Below are 21,517 nucleotides of genomic sequence, written 5' to 3'. Positions count from 1 at the left end.
CTGAAGTGGATTAAGTATTTGGGACCTTAAGATCCCTTCCTACCCAGGAGAAGATGAGGTAAGTCCTACAAAAGCAGATCCATCTTATGAAGCCTGTTTGACCCAGTCTTTCATATAGGTGAAGATTTTCTCATTTGTGGTTCTTTTTAGCAAGACAATAAGCCAAAAAAATAATCTAAATAAACATTGTCTGAGTGGTGATAATCCATTGATGTATCAACTTGCCTCACTTGATGGACTTTAAGCTCTGAGCCTTTAAAAATATATTGATGTGCTTAACATGGCTAATTCCACTGGAAATTTCATAAAATTCAGTTCAATTCATTGCATGGACAGTGCCATAGACCACACTAAATTTAAGATAATTATATGAAATTTAAGAGTAACAATTATCACCAATAAAATATCTGGATAACCAAAATCTATCTACAGTAGATTGGGATATTACGGACAAGGTTAAGAAATCTCTACTCCTAGTCTCAGGTTTGAATTTACATTCATTAAAACCAAACCCAAATGTTTTCTGATGAAACTAAATAGAAAAGGTGTTTCTGAGACTAAATTTGTACCTTTTAGGGAAGTTTGACTCCTTGACTTGTGAATCTTTGGGAAATGTAACTTCTATTAATCTAGAAAAGCGATCTTTTTAATCGACTAGATACATTCCCATTCTAGCATTATTCCTGTTTTAGTCTCATTAAGTAATATATAATTTTATATTGTTAGGACATATGTCTTTTTCCCTGGAAACATTAGATTAAAATAATTTCCTGAACCAGCATACAAGGACTTGAGAATGTGTACAGTGAGAAGCCTGGCACAGCCTGTGTTTACAGAAACATTTTTCTTTACACCATTCTCTTGGCAAAAATAAGATGCAACAAAAAAGGTGAGACTATTTCATGACTTAACAAATGAAGATCTGCGTTTACTCAAATTTGCAGATCCTCCTGCTTCACTCTTTTGTATATGAGACAGACATTCAAGATGAATTAGGGCATATATCATATGTATTTCTTTCTTGAATATTCATTGGACTCAGATAATCATATTTGCCATCTGGAAAATACTCTGTATGACATGGTTAGATCAAAGTCAGCTGATGGAACTGGAAGATGAAACCAGAGCTCACTGCTCAGGCTGATCTGCCCAAAAGGGCAGTACTGAAATGCAGGCAATAAAGAAGGCCAAGTTGAATAATTTAAAACATTGACCAAAAAAGCCAGACAGTTGCATATAAATTTAATCATGTTACTGTTTTACATAATTTCAGGTTAAACTAAAATGTGCTTTAAAGTTTTGGAGAACTGTAGAACTTAGTCACAAGTGATATATTATTAATGCTTGCATAGGTAATTTTGAGTGTTTTTATTAACATCTAATTCTGTTAGCTAGCAAAGCTATGATGGAAAAAAAATTTAACTAAAGCAAGGTTATTTAGGTTGGAAGATCACTCTATTCAGTCTTAGGCAATCTTCAAATATTAGAGACACCAAACTTGGAGAATATTGTTAATATCCTGCAGGGAGGGGAGAGAAATAATAAAAAGGAAAATTTCTTTTTCAGTGGAAGAGTACAGAAACAAGACACAGGATAAAGAAGTTGGGAACACTTACTCAGATTTCGAGAATGATAATGTTCCTCTAGCAGATGTTAAAGTGAATATGCCTGAATGAATTCATGTACATGAAAAAATGCATGTACACGTAGGTACTTATATACCCCTTACCTCTGAATTCAGTGTTTAGCTCAAAAAGCTTGCCTGGATGAAATCTAGAGTAATGGAACATCATATGAAAAGCAAACTCTTTCTGCTGATCTAAGTAATTTCACATATTGTTATATCTTCATGTTACAGTATCCATTTAATTTACATTACAAGCAAATAAGATGCTTTTATAACTATATACTAATATAATAATAGGTTTAAGCAGTATTCTCACAATGAATGTTCAGATCCTGTCTTTTTGAAGGTAGGAGTACATGAGTAGAGCTAGGAAATTACTAGTTCCATCTACAAACTAACAAGAGGGAAGGTACACATATAAAGGAGAAACCAGTCAGAAAATTGCAAATTCCAGAGGGAACTACAAGGTAAAACAAAGAAAGGGAGGAGTGTTAATTTCTGTGTGCTTTTTGGCAAAGGCTCATGGCCCAGAAAACTTCTCTTTGGCCATTATTGGTAGACCTGCTTCCCTTGTGCTGTGGTCTGGCCAGGCTTTATGAATTAAAGAGCATTGGGAATAATCACTACTTAAACCAAGAAATCTCTAAGGAAACCCATAATCTACAGGAAATTATCTTGATCCACTAAATGACATCAGTTCTTCGGGTTAATAAAATAAGTGTAGATTGTGACTCTAACAGGTATGCTGCCAATGGAAGTAGGAAATTTGGGAGAGATTAAAAAAATCAAGGCGTTAAATATTTCATTTCTGTTATATCAGTAGTGCAATGGGAAAGAGGGATGTTCTTTACCTCAGGAAATAGTGTACATGTTCTCAGATTTCCATATGCTCTTCTATGCATCTAGGCAATAGTCCCCACATCCTCAAGTTCTGCAGGTAGGTTCATTTAACTGGTTCATTTAACTCAATATGGTGAGGCAATAATGCTATAAATATGAGACCATGTTAGCTTCCTTCACTTTTTGTAAACATAGAAGAAAGAATTACAGGTTTGCCGGATGTTGGCTAAAGTATTGATATTTTTCAAGCCTAAATGTCATGTACTTTTCTAATTGACTAAGATAGTTTTCATTTCTGCTAAAAACAATGATAGATATCTCACCCAGAATGTTTTATGGAAAGCCACATTTCAAGGGGTCCTGAAGACCTCTTGGTGAAAAAGCTCTGTAATCCCTTCAGAAATTTTTGCTTTATAAATAAAACACAAAATTATTGTAGTCCAAATTGAGAAGCAGAAATCAGTATGTTGGCTTTGTGATTTCTCTCACTATAAAAGGGGGACAGACAAATCTTTCTTGCTTACTCCTTGAGATTCATTGCTATGAACCCACAGACACAACAACACAGATGCATGTTGTATGTTTGCTGTATCTCTGCTTTGTCCTCTTTATCCAGTCCCCAAATCCTCATTATATTAATTATGGAAGTTACTTAAAATATTTCAGTCACACAACTTCAGATACTTTAAAGAAGTCATTTATTTTAAAGTAGAGTCTCAAAGTATATTCATTTATAAAGACTATGTGCTTAAAGTGTATATGGTGTAGTGCTACAGATCTATAATATTTGGCTGTAGCTCCTTCTCTCCTTTCTGTTTCTCTGCTTTCAGTGGGACCTCAGGGAGTCTTATAATTTTAAAATTTACTGCAGAGTGGTGGGTTTTTTGGTATTCAGGATCTGCAGTTCTTAGTTTATCCTACTTCCTCTCTGTTCCCCAGTTTCCTTCTGTCCTCTGTAGTCAACAAAAACAGTTCACAAACCAGAGATTGGTGTTGGTGGAGTTCCTCAAGGCACAGAGATGTGATGTGGATGAGTCTATGGGATGAGAGTGGATAATACTGGCAACAGAAGGTGCCTGGCAGAAGGATGAAGGAGATTCATCATCCTCAGATCTGTCCGAGTGAATGCTGCACTGTTGTGCCCCGCGCACACCCCAGACCCACCCAGCCACCCGCAGTCCTCTCTCTGTTCCACTCTCAAAGGTCCACCTCAGCAGGGAGAGCTGATAGTGGCCTCCTGCACCCAAACCTTCCCATTTCACAGTCCTGTACAGCTCTACAGAGTTGTGTTAAGTCATAAACTGGGGCAGATAAGATGTCAAAATATGTCCAAACCAGCTATTTCAGCTGTAGCAAAGGTTACCTCTGCAGGGGGAGGGGGGAAAATATGCAGCTGGGGGCAGTAACTGCTTTGCTTGTCCTAGATTAATCCTCTACCCTGTGGCAATAAATAGTTTAGGGCGTTTGGAGTTGGTATCCTCAGAGGCAAATCACTTTGGGAAGGTTGATAAAGCTGGGCACTTTGCCATTATCAAACTGTTTGTGTTCTTATTTAAAAGGCCAAAATGCAGACTGATGCTGAGTTTTGATTCTGCTGCACAAAACAAAAGCGCTTGCCCTCCCTCTGCAGCTCTTCCATCTGCGCAATCTCCTGGTGTCACCTGGTGCATCAACAGTCAAGGAGTCCCAGTCTCAAGTTAGGTGTCTAATGAGCAAACATAAGACTTTGTCTTAGTAAATTAGTGTTAATTATTATAGAAATAGCAAGGAGAAGAGAAATACCCTGAAATGAAAAGAGCCTGCAACTTTGATCCAAATCAAATGTTTCAGTGGCTCCATAGGAAAAGCCAGGGAGGATATTTGGGAGTGTTTCACTGTCAAAGAAAAATTAGCATTTTTAGGCTATGTACAAGCAAATAATGCAGCAATCAATGATAAGCTGTAAGGGGTAGAGTGGAATCAAAGAAGAGACTGGGAAGGAGAAAGAAGGAGCAAGGGAAAAACCTACAAAGTAAAAAACGTCTATCTAATAACCACAGGAAAGAAGAGAGGAATCCTTGAAACTTTCCCCATCTGGTTCCCTTTACCTCCTTGTCATCTCACCTGTAGTGGCTTGTTTTGGTGAGGAGTCTGCAGTGCTCAGTTTTATGGAGTACAAGGGCACTATAGCAATACAGAAATGGGATTTAGGGTGAAGAGCAAGAAGCAGGTAAACTTTCTATTGCCCATATTAGAAATGCATAAAATCAGTTTGTCTGGCTTTTCTACTGGCATAGGCAAAGTAGGCACTTGTACAAAGCAATAGTTGGGCATAAAAAAATGGCAGGACTCAACCATTCTTCCTGCATAAGGAAAAGCAGACTGAGTGTAGTTGTGCCACTAAAGGCCAGTTAAGCCATGGCTGCCGAGGGACAAGGGGGCATCTGTCTGGCAGCTGCCAGCACAGGGAAAGGAGGGTCTGCAGGGTGTTGCAGCTGAAGTTTTGCCCCTCATCCCCTCCCTGCATATAGACCTTGAGCAAGAAAATTCAGTGTTGATGCACAGCTGAGAATTTGCTCTAAACCAGGACCAATACAGCCCCCCAGACTATAGGTTTCTAAACACTTTAGACTGACATTAGCTGCCAAGAAAAACCCCATACTGCCTTTTTCCACATCACCGACTGCTCATTTTACCACCACATACTTACCGCTGATACAGGTGTTTTTGTCACTGTGCTGGGAACTGGATTGGGGAATTAATTGGGGTTAAAAGTTACCTTTTTGGGGGCAAGTGGGAGACAATTTGTTCCCTGATCTGGTACAGCTCATGGAAACACAAATACTTGTGCCAGTAGAAGGAAGAGAGCAGCACAGGGTAGATAGGAGTGGGACTGCTTCTTTTGGCAGCATCTCCAGCTTGAAATGTTCCTGAAATTGTGGCCTCAGACAGTTGATAGAGAATGAGAAAAGGCCCTGTCTTTTCCAAGGCCTGTCCCCAGCAATCAGGCAATATCTTGTATAATAGCCATCAGATCCAACACTTCCCAAAGTCCCTGGAACTTTGCTACCCTTGTGCATTAAATAGTCTTATGTGCTCATTACGATTAACCTTTATTAAGTACATATTTGAGCACTGTTATATTTTGTTGAGTTTTTTTTTTTAATATAATCACACATTTCATTCTTGCTCTATTAATATTTTTTCCAGTCCTCGTGTTCCAGTCTGAAATTCCTATCTTTTTTGTATATTTAGGCTTTCTGGCATTGTTCTGCTGCCAAATGTCTTTATCATCTTGGGCTGTACACAGGGTAAAGCCTGCCTTTCTATATATGCCAGTAATTCAGGCAGTTCTCCTGTTATTCCATGTCCTCACTAGCAGTACAGTCTCTCTTCAGGAAATGGAGAAAGCTGGCTTAAGTGAAAACTTGGTGGCCTGTGTAAGTAAGTTAGTCTTCTCTATTACTTTTTGTTCTGCTTAATCCGAGACAAGTTATATAAAACAGTTGTGTACTTTCCATTAAAAGCTTTTTAGTAGAATAGTTTGTCTAGCATACAGGGAAGAGGATATTGTACAATGTCGTGATGAAAAACATTACAGCAATCTATGGCTTTAGTTGTTTAGGTGATGTCAGAAAATGATTGAGTGCATCTTCAAAGACAAGAATTATATGATTTGTTTAAAAGCTGAAACTAGTTGGTTTTGTTTTTTTTTTTACTAAATAATTAAGGTAGTTCAGGATTTGTTTGTAGAGTAGCTTCCATGAAAGAGCTAGAAGAATACTCATTTAAATGTGGAACATAGACACAGATTGGGATTTTCTACTGCCAAACCAAAACCTTCCTAGAATGGGAATTGAAATAAAACTTATTAAGTTCTAAGTAAAGCTCACTAAAAATGTGTTGAAACAAGTCCTTTTTCAGAAAACAAGTTCTCACAGCAGCACTGAAGCATTTTGTATTTAAAAAAAAAAACTTTGCCCTTTTCTGGGCAAGAAAAATTGGGTTGTTTTGTGTTGTTAATTATAAGAGCTTGGAATGGATGGTCATGTTCAGTTCTATGAAACTGGAAGCATGTGAATGTTCATTATTGTTGTCTCTTTATTTGTATTACTAGAAGCTGAATATCTGCCCACAAAATTTATAATGTAAGACGAGAAAATAGGAATATGATCTATTTGATCAACTGCAGACATCTATTATGTAAATATTGTATAGCTCTGTCTATAACTGAGCTAAATAATAATAATACCGCCCCCACCCAGTACCAGGAAACATTTCCCCCTTCCTAAAGTCGATGTCTACATATAAGATGAATCTAAAAGTGCTTCTGTCTTTAAAGCTTACCTAGTCAAATACAGCAGATCACAGGTATCGAAAATCAGGTAAAGCTGCTCCAGCCACCCTCATCAGACAAGGGGAATGATTAAACAGAGACAATGACGATGTTAGTAAATCAAAAATGGTCAAGGCCATTCTCTGGCACATAGTTTTGCTTGCAACCTTGCTGCCCCCCAAAATGTGCCCACACACTGTAGCAGCAGGGTAGGTGGCTCAGGATGTATCCCATGGCTCTTGGTGCTTCCTGCTGGAAAACTATCCCCAAGGGAATGGGTACAAGTAACACAGACATTCATACCTCTTCCCCCAAGAACTGGGAATGGTCTCCTCTGCGCTAACTCCCCAGCTGTGCCCAGGGCCCGGTCGGGTGCGTGTAGCTGGCCCCAGCCAAAGTGTGCCAGGGACTACTCTAGCCACTAAACCTTGCAAATAGTCATTATCCAATGCCTGTGAATATTCCCAGTTTGATTTATAGATAATATAGAAGTTAGCCAAAGAGTTGTGTTGATGAGTATGATAGTGATGTCAGTGCATCAGCAGTCTAGCATGTTATGCTTAATTGTAGAGGTTAATGTATAATTACCAGGGATTTATTGCAGTGAGTTATTATGGAAACATAAATAGATGGAAGAGCCTTTGTGCTCCGGTTAAGAGCCATATGTTTAACAGGTGGTATTTTGTGCTTGCATCCAGCTCTGGCCTCAAAGGCCTGTGTATTAGAGAGCTCTTGATGTGCTCCACTATTTGCATCTACAGATGTGCTTCAATTTTTGTTGGCCTTTGTCTCCAATTGCTCCCTGCTGTATATACCATGCTCATATGGGAGAAACATAAATTGACTAAATTTGTGAATGTTTATAATCACAGACTTATCTAGGCTGAAAGGGATCTCTGGAGAGCATCCAGTCTGGACCCCTCCAGTGGGTGGCTATGAACATCTAATGAACTGCTCTGGACGTTCGACTGACTCTGTAGGAAGATGAGGATCGTAATGACTATTTACAGTTGGGTATCCAAAGTATGCAATGTGAATGCCACCCTTAGGGAACATTAACTTTGAAAAATCACCTTACATTTCTGAAAGACTTCCACATCTCATACTTTCATACTCTGAAATCTATTTCCTGTTTTATCAGATTCTATAAGGGAGGAAAATACTCTACTTTGATTAAATGGGAAAGAAAATATTCTCATTTTGCTTTACAAGAATTTTTCTTTACCAAAATAAGTGGTAAGAAAATATCTAGTTCCCTTTCTTGAAATGATAATTCAGAAAGCCTTGCTAATCCATTTTTATACTCCTTTTTTGTCTTGTTTTCTTAAACGAATGCCACAGTGAGAAGCGAGCTAACTTTATGTTGGGGCTTTGCTTTTTGCACTACAAATCATAAAAGAAATGACTCCACTCAGAAATAAGGCCACAGCAGCTGTATTGACCTTGCAAAACAAAGTGTTACCCTAAAGTCTTTCTGTGGCAGATTTAAGCCACCATCTTCACACAATGTTGTAACTGAAGTTTTTGAGTTTTTTTTAATCTGTTTCTTTTCTGTTCTTTTAAATGGTCATATTTCTTCTCTGGCCAACTCTACTGACATTGTATCAGTGCTGATGGAGCTGTTTGGAGGTAGGTGACAGAACTGTCACTGTATCAATCTCACCATTAAGCTGTCAATTCCACAGCAGCATTTGGAAGTGAATCAGACACTTCCACTGACATTGTAACCGCAATGTGTGAAAGACACTTCTATTCCTTTGGATGTGCAGGAGACACTTTCATTTACAGAAAGGACCCACTGATACTCTTGTACTGCACACAAGGATTAGTCAGACTCTTCAGGGAAATCAAGGGAAGCAGGTGTCAGTACAAACTCTACCTCCATCAGGTTTCAGCTGTCCCAACTGTCTAGTGTAATTGCCCATCATCATTAAACTTCTAGTATGGACACATAAACTGAACACTTTCATTGAAATTCTGCTGTTTTGTTGATTTTATATCCCCCCACTGTCAACACTATTTTATAAAGACAGTGCCAAAGTGAAAGTTACTTTTCTGTGATTCATAATAAATAAGGTTGTAAGATAACTATCCTGTTTCTTCCACTAAGAGTATAATATTGGAAGCACCCCGCTTCCCCTTCATACAGAATGAAGAACGCTGCTTATTCATTCTGTCCATTTTCTTCTTCATCAACACCTATTCCGATTCCTACAATTTTTTTTTAACTTTACTGTATGCATTTATAAATCTTCTTTGATGAGGGTCAGGACCTGCTACCAGCAGATGGATTATCTTTATATTCCGGGCCTGGCTGTACCTGGGACAACAGAGTTCTGACCTTTGTCAACATGGCAGTAGCAAAATCTAAAAAGGAAATAATCAAGGACACTGCTGCTAGAACAAGAAGTCCCCAGATTTTTGGCACAAATTTAAACCTTATAATCACATATTAAGACTTGATAACAATGTCAGTGTGCACTTATACGAGCTGCTTACATGTGGAGCTGTTGTTATAAGAGGAAGGCATTAACACTGTAAGTAGTCTACACAAATAATAGAACCACAAAGGAAAATTTGAGGTCATCGGCTTCTACAATTATGAGCTCACATAAGTATATGGAGACAGAAGTGCAGTATTAAACACTGTGTTTAATTCTGATTAAAGACAGACTGCACTGGTCAGGGATAGTTTTATAACAAGAACATAAATTGGGATTAAATCTTGTTATCCTCAAAAGATATTCTTAAAACAGGTGAAAATATTTGATGATATTTCTCTTTCTCTCTCTTTCTCTGTACATATATATATATAAACTCTCTCTGTGTAAGTATATGTATATGCATATGTATATATGTGTATATATATACCTGTATATGTATAGAGATTTTATATATGTTCTTCCATTATATACAGAGTGTGTGTGTGTGTGTATATATAGTCTTACACAATGCATATCGACTAGCTGTTGCATATAGCATCTTTTTTCAGAATGGATAAAGATTAAGCATAAAGTTGATGTCTCCAAAACTGGTCCCCCCACCTTTGAAAGCTTTTTTTTTTATTTATTTTTTTCTTTACTACAGTTATTATTTTTATTAATCTCAGGAAATTAAAAAGAGACTGAAAATGCATAGGGTCTGCATCGGAATTCACTGGAAGAATGAATTGCAGGGGGAAGTTATTTCTGGCATGGTGCTTTTAAAATTAAGCTCTAGAACATTTGTACATTATAAGCAGATTTTACCATTTGTATTACTTTAAAACAGTATTTTGTATGAGAGTGAACAGTCTCTCAACCATGAAGATGAGACAAAACCTATGGAGAAAGGAAATTACAGCATAATGGAAATGATGGCCGGGAGCCATACCACCCTGGGCTGTGAGCTCATCTGAACAGAAATGCCAAGCTGAGCTGATTTGGTCATCGCTTCAATTTGGGATCTCTGAGAAAACCTCCGAGGTTGCCAGAGGAAGTGGTGGTGGCAACGTTGTAGGTGGTACTCTCTGTTCTTGAGTCACCATTGGGTCAATAACCTGTGCAATGGGAGCCAGCAGGATTTCCTGGAAGAGTTGTGGGCATGATGTGAAACCATGGTCCTGAGTATCATGGATTATTTAAAGACCACCATGGAATTTGTGTGAAAAGGTAGACTTGTTAACCCTGGGGTACCGATCACATTCCAGTATCAGCCTTTCTTAGGTACCTTCTCAAAGTTATTCCAATATTTGCTCCTCCTTGGGGCAGCAGAATAAAACCAGTAATGTAATGCCAGGCTGCTGGAGTATTAAAAAAAGTTCAAACCCCACTGAAACAGACTTTCATCCTAAATCCTGTCATTAACCTGAATGAGTTTTGGATCACATCTAGAGTCCTTAATGTACAAGGACTGCAACAGGGCTAATCTACTTTTGAAGGAGCTCCTCTCCTTTTGATGCATTTACCGTTTGGGCAATGCTGTCTTTGCCTTTCAGCTGTAATCACCAGCCATTACTCACAGATGCTGTCAGGCCCTGTCGTGCCCTCGTAACAGCTCAACTCCAGATTGTTTTCCTCCCAAACCCCGCTATGATGTAGTGACACTGTGACATTACATTCTCCCCAGAAACAATGACATGAATCTGATTTATAACTGGTGGTAAAACTTTATTATTCAAGTTTAGATGTAACAGACATCTTTGCTGCCTGAAGATTGTTTGCATAAGAAATACACCAAGAACATGTTTGTGAGTAGAAATGAACATGCACTATGAAAACCAAAAAACAAAACAAAACAAAACAAAAAAACCCAAAACAAAACAAAACAAAAAAACACATCCATGTGTTGTAAGGACAAAACATTAAGAGCCAACATTCTAGAGTCAAATCAGGGCTACAAGTTTAATGATGGTTTTTAGCAACATGAAGTCATTCTTTATGAAGTACTTTTTTTTTAACTTTTTTTTTTTCCTTTTCCTGCTGGTGAATTTTCTATAAGCTAAATTTACAATGGCATTTTGAGATGTTTCCTTTTCTCCTGTTCTCCTTCTACATAGAGCTCAGAGGCCAAACTGATAGGAATGGAAAACTGTGGTTGCTGTTGCAATGTTTATTCTAAGAATTTTACTTCACAAAGTGTACTCAAAAAACAAATGAAACTGGTATTTATCTGGCTGGCAGCCATTAAATCATTGTCTTTTATCCTCTTAAAAAGAGGTAAATTGGGGTATATGCAATTACTATATAGGTAGCATCTCACCAACTGCCAGCTTGCCAGAGCTGGCTGAATGACATGACATTGTGAGGAAGAGGGTAGGGAGGAATCCTATTCTGGGGTGACGAAATTATGTAAATCATTCTACATGGCCCATCTTAACTTTATAGAGAAGTTTAGAAAGGATTTCTCACTTATCTATCACGTTTGGGATACGCTGACAAATTGCTCGCTATTCTTTGCCAAGCATAACTGTCTCCACAGAAGCAGAAGGAAATATATCTACCCTTCTGGCTGAACAGAAGTGAACTTCTAATCTCTTTGGCTTTTCCTGACCAGTATTAGGACTTAGCATGTTAAGTCAGCCAAGAAAAATCAATACAGGAGCAAGAACGGGAATATATTTAGACATCCTGGGCAAAAAGCTGATGGTAGGCAACATCCTTAGCACATAAAGCAAGTAGTTATGACTACAAAGCAACACTGTCCAGTCCGAAGACGGACTTCAAAGTCTGTCCCTGAACTGAGGACTAATCCACGGTTGCCAAATCAGGTCTCCCCATTGCACAACCACTACATTTCAGCTGTGTATACATTAGTATCAGTCACTTTTGCCTTGCTGCCCCTCTAACTGCAAAAATAATCTCTCGCCCACAGCACGCCTCAACTTTTTGAAATGTCTCTATGTTCTCTCTCTTTAAAACTGTCACAATGTGTAACAGTACATTTTCTAGGCAAAACCAAGATACAAGTATCCAGTCACCCCCCTGTCCTGTCCCCGTCCCCGTCTCCTCCCCCCCTTTCTGGATGGTCCACAAAAAATTAAGGGGGGAGTTTCATCAGCACAGTGGCAATTAGGTGCAAAACTTTTGGAAAGCACTCTGAGTTTAGCACCTGAACGTAAACTGTGCTCTGGAAAATCTTCGTCTCCTGCTGCATTAACCTAGAGGGCAGCAGCCACGAAGTGATAGCTTAAGAGACAGTCCAGTTTGCAGAAGATGCTGCATGACAGCTCCCGCTATACAGAGTGTTAATGGAAACATTGTTCCTGTTCTGCAATCTGATTAATGACAGGCACCACAAATCATCTGGTTTTGAACCATCTACTTATTTTGTGGTCTGATTTGAGATACATTTTGAGATCTCAAACTACCCTTCCTTAGTAAGAGAAGTACAGCACCCTGAAGACACTGGCAAGTTGAGAACAAAGAATGATTCTTTGAAAGTTTAATTTTTAGTGCTGTAAGTTGATCGAAATGCAGTGGGTACAGTAATTACTTGTGTGTGCTAACATTGGTTTCTACCTGAGAGTTCTTAAATAAGATTATTCTTTTTCAATGTCAGGATTTATTTTTCTTTTGATTCATATCCATTGTGAGGGGGTCTGGAAGAGGGATGGAGTCATCTGTTAAGAAAAAAAACTGTCCTTCCCCCCCCCCCCCCCCCCCCCCAGTCAAAGAGAACAGGCTATGGCAATATCCCATTTCTTACAAAGCAGAAACCTTAGAACATCTCAATATGTCATGGCAAGAACAATGAACTTTTTTCAAATTTTATTTGCACCATCTAGGTGTGCGATATTAATATTCAAAAATCTGTCTTGTTCTTTGCACTCATAAGATTTCATTTCTCCTCATCCCCAAACCCTGATATATGTGTATTTCCTGTTATTGGCCTCTGCTTCCGAGTTTAGCAAGAGGTGTTATGAAGTACAGGGTGGTGCTCAAGTCTTATAATGCGCATGTCCCCCATAAAATATTTTGCCATGAAGATGCAGCTTCCATCAGTGAAGAAGCCACAGGAACTGGTAGGTCTTAGGAGAAGTAAGTCAAACCAGTAACTACTGACAACCGGCAGGCAGCTGCCTCTGAAGCTGATAAAAATCACTGCTTAGTGAGTCTAACATGTTTCTTGGAAAAGCTGAAAAGGACATACACTGGACCCTGACGTAACAAAACGAGGGCAATCTATTTCAGTCCCCACAGAAAAAAAAGAAACAAAAAAATACCCAACAAAAATAAATCCACAAAAACCAAGTCAGAACTTATTATTGGAGAACAATAGTAAAAACATAACCAGACTTTGTCCGGCACTGTTATCAAGCAGGAGATTCATCTAAAAAATAGAAGAAGAAGAATGTGGCCCAATATCCTTTGCTAACCTAGAACACTATTGAAGGGTTATAGAACTCAACCGTGAACAGATTGAGCGGGACTTTCCATATGCTGCTCACCAGTATAGAAGCAATGGGTGGAGCAGGAAGGAATGCAAGCCTAATGCTGAACAATAGCCTGTCTGTGCCTAACAAATTGGAGAAACTGTGCAATAACATTTCATCTGTGTGAAAATGTACCACCTAAAATACTGCCAAGGTCCGCAAGACCTTTGGTGATCAGCTGTGTAAGTGCTTCTCATGCATGGTGATGTTCATTGCCGGCTGCTTTAGGCACATTATTTTTCAAAAGACTATCAAAGTGCTGAACGTTTAGGCCAGTTCCTCCCTGGTTTTCCTTTTGCCAACCCCTAGAAGACATTTCCTATCACCTCTCCTTTTATCTTCCACCTCCCTGTCTATCTGGTTAAGTATCTTATAAGTGCACCAAATTCTAGAAGGGAGAGTGGTGAGATTCAGGTAAGTTAAATACAAGAACTTTTTTTTTTTATGATGCTTTAGTTTCAATTACATGAAAATCTGAGAAAGGCGGCATGTAAGTGAGATCAGAATAGGACCCTTTACATATAATCTCAAGTGAGGACTTAGTCCAGAGATATTTTTATAGAACATTTTAAAAAATAAAATGCATGAATGGAGAAATAAAAGACAACATAATATCAGAAAGACATTTTAAACTTCATTCGCTGCAACATTCATGAACCAGTTGAGCTACACCTGCCATCCAACCATAAGGAACTAAGACCCTGCACTGCGAAAAAGAAACAAACCCAAACAAAACAAAAAAGCAACTGCGTAATATTGTAAAAATGGAGTGCAATGCTACTACAGAATGCAATAAAACATCAGTGCTGCATCGTCAAACAGCACTTATCAAAATAATTTCTGAAATGTTTCTTCTGAAACACAGACAAAGCAATAAAAAGAGGATATATGTTTATCATTTTAAGCATAACAATGTGAGTTAAGAGCTTAAGAATACAAAAGTACTTGGAATGAATAGTGCTACCCTTTTTTTCCTAAGTAGGCATAAAAATATTTTCATTTCCTTCTTGTTTTTCCATACCATTAATATCAACAAATTTCATTCATTTCATGTTATCGTTTACAACTTTAATGCACACACACAGAAAAAAAGATACCTACTGCAATAGAAATAGTTGCTTCATTACCTTGTTTGCTACATTTGCAAATGTAAACAGCGAGGCAGAGCCAGAACTGACTCTAATGCATGATGGAATATCTTTGTTGCATACGTACACTGTAGAAAATAATTATTCAATATGTCAGGCACCATTATTTGAAATGTAATACATTAATATTTACTAGAAAAATAAGGTTTTTTCTATTTGTTCTCCCAACTTCTTTAATGAAATAAGTTAATCTGACAGTGCATCCAGTAGCTTGTAATATCTTCTACATCCCTGTGGCAAAATAATAAACTACTGGTTGGGACACTATAATGAAAATGATTAAAGTCAGTTCTTGTACACCCTTGTAGCAAGCATGGAGGCTCGTCTAACAGCACCTTTAACCAATTATTTAATATTTAGTTATTTAGCCCTATTTCCCTGAGCAGTTATGCTGAGGAGCTTTCCCTTCATGGATAGTTTTTACAAAGCTTTAAGTATTAAAAAGTACTATGAAGACATTTAATGCTACTTAGCAAAAGCTGGTATAAGTCTACTGAAGGGATTGACTGGTATGTATAGCAATGTTAAGCCTGTGGAGAAGTAACCTTAGACTTTAAGGTTTAGAAATGTAATATATTAAAAATATATTAAAATAAAATACAGCAGGTTACCTTGTTCTATGCAAATTAAACCCGGAGTGTGGCTTCTGTATTAGAGACTTCACTTGCACAAAATGGTTTTCCTAGGCTAAAGTGTGCCAGAAAGAATGTAGTGATAAAATGGTAGCTAAAAATCAGCTGAGTCTGAGAAACATCTAGATGAAATTGCTGCCAAAGCTTCGAGGACAAAATGATCCTAAGGCATGTTGTAGGGCAGAAATTAGCCCAAATTAAAGAAAAGAAAATGACCTTTTAACATCTGTATATTTAACAAGTCTAGTTCTTATATACAATGTGCATATGTCCACTATACCCCTGCAGCAGTATATACATATACACATCTTTGCACTCTTGCCAGTTATGTCTCTTACACAACAGCAAAGGTATTAATTATCCGGTAAAATTTTCTCAAGGTTATTCGCCATGATTCACTGCATTCTGGCTAGCTTTGGTGGGCCGTGTCCCATTTAATTATCTTCTCCCCCTTCTGGCCACCATCCAACTGTTCTTTTTTTCTTGGTAACCCACTCATTTAAAAGGAAAAAAAAAAAAAAAGAAAAAAAAAGGAAAAAAATAAAGAAGAAAAAGGAAAAAAAAAAAGAAAAGAACAAGGGATTTAATATTGGATAAGGCATGCTCTCTATATGAAGTGCTTTATAGGTCTTCACAAGACATTACAAGCTATTGAATTCCCATCAAGGAAACCTATTTCTGTTTAATTGTGCTAAGTGCTAAGGTTTACTCTTTAGGTTTTCCATTCTTTTCAGCTTGTGCATTGTTCCTGTGTAGGCCCCTCTGGATGTGAGTTGTGAAGTCATACTTGTCCGTGCAAAGATGCTGGCATATGCTGCACTGGAAAGGTCCACTGTCACCATGGCAACTCATATGCAAAGCATACATCACTTCATCCAGAAAGACAATGCCACAGTGCACACACTTGGTAGAAAGTTCATCTTGAGTACTTCTATCAACTTTCTCTGTTTTTACTACATTCAAGGGACCTTCATTTTTTACATTTGGTGGTGCCTTACTCTTTTCCTTGGAGGCACCATTTGCAGTTGGCCCAGGTCTGGAATGCTTTATCGCCAAATCTAGAGGAATGTCATTGTCTGATCCGACAGCTGAAAAATGAGGAGGCAGATTAAAGGTGGGATAAGGCACATAGTTTTGGCAAGGATTTGGTAGGCCAGGCACATGACTCAAGTAGTGTGGATTCCCAGGAACAGACAGCTTATATTTACTCCAGAATCTCAGCCAGTCAGCTTCACTCTGAAAGTCATTGTGTACAAACGGAAGTCCAAAAAGCGGGTACTGGTATTTTTCAATAGGGCTTCCAGGTGGTGAATAGTTTGGGTGTTTCGCAGGTCTCATGTATTTTTCTATCGGGCTGCCTCTCTCTGAGCTTCCTTTCCCTTCTGATATCGATGAACTGTTTCCTGGGTCTCCAGTACTTTCCTGAGGACTTTTTATCTGAATGTGCAAAGGTTGCATCCTTTTGTGAATATCCAGAGTTTGGCTGACCAATATTGGCTGCTGAGCAGAATGGCTTTTAGTCAATGAACCTGGGGCCTCATATTTACTGAGGCTGGGAAGCTGAATTTCTCTCTGATGACCTTCAGGTAAATGATCCTCTGACCTCCTCTCTAAGGGGCTTCCATTGACTTGTTCCTCACTGCTACCCCTTTGCTGTTTGTTTAGCTGCTCAGCCTGAAGTGCCTCTGGGTTAAGGCGCTTTCTTGTTCGTCTCCTAATGATCTGCTCGCCATTGTTCTGCTTAATGATGTTTAAAGGCCTGGGAGTCTGCATGGAACACACACATAATGAACAGAAGGAAAAAAGAAAGACACATTAAACAAATCTGCGAGATCACGCTCACGCAAATTTCTCTTTTCTGTCATGAAGAGCTACATTGTAAGAGTTTTATGGGAATGACCAAATTTCAACCCAAATGCTGGTTCCTGGCCCCTCACGCTAAAAGTAAACTATGAATTGGTTTGTTTTATCAGACTAAGTCAACTGCCTTAGACATACTATACCTGTTTACTTAAAAAGGCATGAAGTATCCAAGCTGTCAAAGCATTTATTACCCCTTACTCCTGAAAAATTCTGGGGCAGACATGCTGAAGGTGGGTGCTGAGAGCTGGGGATGAGGTGGGAGATGCACAGCCCTATGCACTAGCATTATTCTATGCACCATGTTACCAGAGCTGGTATCGGGCAGGGGTTTGCACAGATCACACTAGGACAAGAACTTAGCAACACTTACCTTGATACCCAGCCCCTTTGACAGGGATAGAAAATGCAAGCAAATACAGGGCTTGCTGACCACTGCTGTCACCTAGCAAAAGGGCTGCAGGTCCACTGTGGTGGTGAGTGGGATGATGGTGGCTGGAAAGGGACTAATAATGGAGAAGAAAGCCCAGGAAAACTTTTCCTATGCACCAAAAGGTCTACCTGAGATGTTGGTACCAACTCCCCCTCCTTCATCCCTACTGTATTTCTTTCTAAATGTTACTGATGTTGTGCTACTAAGTCATGAGGGAGAGAAGGAGTCCCCTGAAGGTGGGAAAAAAGGGTCTGTAAAGAAAAAAACTTCGTGGAAGAGGCAGAGGCAAGAACCAGGTGAGGACTTCTGTTTCCATTTGTTACTTCCCCACACCAGCTCAGGGTAGGTGGCCTATTTAGATGAGAACGGAAAATACTTTTGTGTGAAGAAAAAAATATAGTACAAGGAAGGACAGCAGCCAGGCCTCTTTGAAAGGCTCCTCAACAGGAAGGCAATGGTATATGAATGAAAGATGGTGCTGTAACCTCGGTATGTGTTGCTCTACTGGGCAGATGCTAAAACAACAAAAACTACCCAAAAGTCATTCAGTTTGGCATGCTGGCAGTTGCCATTTGTCTCATCCAAATGCACACATAATCCTATTTTGGTTGGAGGCCAGAAAAGTGCCCCACACAGTATTCCACTTAGATGTTTATTTGGAAATTTTCTTTTTAACATTGTTTTGAAGTACAGATTAAATTTTGGCATACAGTCAATATCCAAAACAATTTGTACCTTGAATGTAACATAATTTATATATATATTCATAATGTTGAATTAATATAAAAATATTCAGAGCTGGAAGAGCACTCACTCTATTATTTGTAGAGATCTAGTTTCTCTCTTGACTTACCATCTTCCTCTCCTCTTTCACCTATTTATTTCCCTGAGGTCGGCTTATTCTTAATGGTTAACTACATTTTAGGCAGTGCAGCTACTTGTTAAGATTTTACTTTCTACTAAAACTCTGAATCAGAATAAATACACACTCTGTTTTAACTTTTAATAAGCAAAATTTAAACTTAGCAGAAAAACAACACTTGAACCAGCCTCCTCAAACAGATCAAATTTGAGGCAAAATCATGTTAGATAAAATTAGAATATTTTCTATGTAAATTCTATGCAAATAAAGCTTATAGTTTGCAGAATCAATAGCCAATTAATATGCATAAGCATATACTCTTTATTACAAGCTCAGTGCAATTTCCTCACCTTTTTATGACAATTGTAACACTGTCATACTGACATGCTGTGTGAGATCTTACAATATTGTTGATGTGGTTCTTATTAAAAGCTCCTTTCAATAGTTTGGAAACACTTTTAGTTTTACTCTTCATGCTACAGGTATGAAGTCTGATCGTGGAAGTAGTTAAACAAAACATCTTCATACCTGTGATTAAGGACCCTCACACACTTGTTTGCAGCTCTGGCTCTTCAAAGTTACATGCCATTAGGAGCTAAAGGCTGTAGGTCCAACTTAAAAATTCTTCAGCACGCAAATGACTGTACTCATCTGACTAGTCTTTAGCTGATTGAAACAGATTACTCAGTAGAGTAAAGCTACTCACATTTTCCTTATTCAACAGAAAAGTTTAAGCTCTCTTCTTGATTTCCAGGGGGGCAGTAAATTTAGAAAATAGTGGAAACATTACCAGAACTTTACTTTTAAAAAGTCCTGTGTCAGATCCTTAATTATATGTTATACATAATATATTGAGTATGATCACAAAGATTTTTCTGCCATCTCTATATCAATTGGCAATCTCCCTACCCCAAATATATGAGTAACTTTAAAAAAAGCACAAAATTCAACAAATAAATAGTTCATTAAATTATTGTAATTAGACTTCCTAGATACCATGGGAAATTGGAGTGATCTCTCCACTAGATCACATATGTCTAATCCTAGAATAATCTGCTGTAACTCCTCACTGAAGTAGTCCGAGGGTGTGGCCAAGGAATCACTATGGAACAAAATCTAGTTTTCCATGACCAAGTTAGAGCTATTAAAAAATGAGGAACAGCACCACAATAATAATGGTCATATTCATGATTCTGGGGAGACAAGGGATATACCTTTCTCTGTCAGCAAATGTGAATATTGCGTATATGTTTGCAGTGAACTGCATTTTTTTCACTAAAACTATTTTAAAAATTGACCGTTGGAATATTATTACATATTTCTTAACATAGTTGTCTGCATTAGAGGAGATAAATGTGAAAAACCTGGCAAGTTTAATGTAAATGACCTCTAGATAGACTGAACATTTTTGAAAACATGTTGAAAAATTGTTCAAGGGTATCACAGAAACAGAAATGTGACTTACAGCAGAAATCACTACCATGTTAACGTTTGTCGGTCACCACCACCTAGTAGTACCTGACAGACCATAGATTTTTCTTCTTATTAAATACAAGTAAAAAAGGGACCTTAGAGATAAGTGTATTATACACATCCTTGAGTTAATGAGGACAGTAGTTCTAGATAGGGATAATCCAATCAAAAGGGAGTTATGAAATGTGCAAATTCACCTACTATAGGTGAATTTTATTCAGCTGTGTAGTATAATTTAGTTTAACAGGGTGGCTCACAGAAGGGAACAGTTCTATTCCCTATGAATTTTTATGAATTTTTATTTACCTAATAACTGCATCATCCTAGACTCCTTAATTCAAAAACATACATGACAATTACTTACTGTAAGTTTTCATGAAGAGAAGACAGGCAGACAGATAAAAGAAACTTTCATCTTTCTGGTGTCAGTCTAAAGAGCAGCCCTTGCATGAGACTGTCTCAAAAGGTGTCCCAAAGGAGAGATTTATTTCAGACTCCAACGTACAATGGAGTTGCTATCGTACCACAGCAGAGTGGAGGCTTAATTAAATTCTTTGCGTTTGTTTGGTCAAAGTTCAATTGAAGATACTAATGTCAAACGTCAACTGAATGACAGCTTATTGCCATGCTTGAACAGTGGACCTAAAAGATAGTGTCAGCTTCTTGCTTTCTATAAGCATAAAACAAAATTTGGCATTATATTGTTAATTATTATTGTTGAAAGCACACTAGTTTGTTCCTACTGGTTCATAAGAATTATCTGTGCTATGTGTTTGAATTCAAAACTGATTCTTGTAGCTTTTATCTATTCAATAAGTTATACTAATAATGGTAAAGTCCAACACTATAGTTTAGAAAAGTATGTTTAAAAAAGGGAAAATGGGGGTTGTAAATGGAAGTTCTACAAATAACTGGACTCAAACGTCAAATTAACAGTAAAAAGCCTAACTTTCCTCCATAAAATCTTTGTGGATTCTCACCACTGATCAATTTCCTTAAATTAGATATTATATCTAGAACTTTCTGAGATCTCCAGGAAGATGATACTTTCAGCAAGACCCAGCCAAGCTGCTGGTCAGAGATCGTGCATTAGTCCATTGTCTCCCGCTCAGATGCTCTCTGGCGGCCTCGGTTGTTCTGAAGCTTAAAAGTAGTTACTGACCTCAGAATGACAGCACATGGCAAACAGAGCTAACCTTTCAGACTGGTGATGGTCTTGCTGCTTTCAAAAATTGGAATCTTTCTTTTTTATGAAGTGGGCTGGACAGGATCTTGAGTAAACACGATTGTTATATGGCCTGTACACAAGACTAAGAACAAAATTCACAGAAACTACTAATTGATTTAGAAGCTTGTGCCTCAAATTTAAAGAGAAATAGGCACAGGCATTTAGGAGCCTTAATGTATTTGAAAT

At 38.1% G+C, this 21,517-nt stretch overlaps 1 protein-coding gene across 4 annotated transcripts in view; it reads right to left on the bottom strand.

Annotated features, from left to right (window-relative positions):
• Positions 1–12,909: 12,909 nt before the first annotated feature.
• Positions 12,910–21,517, bottom strand: part of TRPS1 (transcriptional repressor GATA binding 1) — a 216,728-nt gene continuing 208,120 nt past the window's right edge. For all 4 annotated transcript variants that reach the window (XM_087747287.1, XM_087747317.1, XM_087747306.1 and 1 more), the window contains one exon: positions 12,910–17,242. In XM_087747287.1, the coding sequence (XP_087603413.1) occupies positions 16,181–17,242 (1,062 nt within the window). In that variant the 3' untranslated portion in view covers positions 12,910–16,180. The remainder of the gene's footprint in view (positions 17,243–21,517) is intronic.

This window comes from Nipponia nippon, unplaced genomic scaffold, assembly GCF_047370975.1.
Source record: "Nipponia nippon isolate SJK-2023a ecotype South Korea unplaced genomic scaffold, ASM4737097v1 scaffold_1, whole genome shotgun sequence".
Taxonomy (NCBI): Eukaryota; Metazoa; Chordata; class Aves; order Pelecaniformes; family Threskiornithidae; genus Nipponia; species Nipponia nippon.
This window is presented reverse-complemented; position numbering and strand designations above follow the sequence as displayed.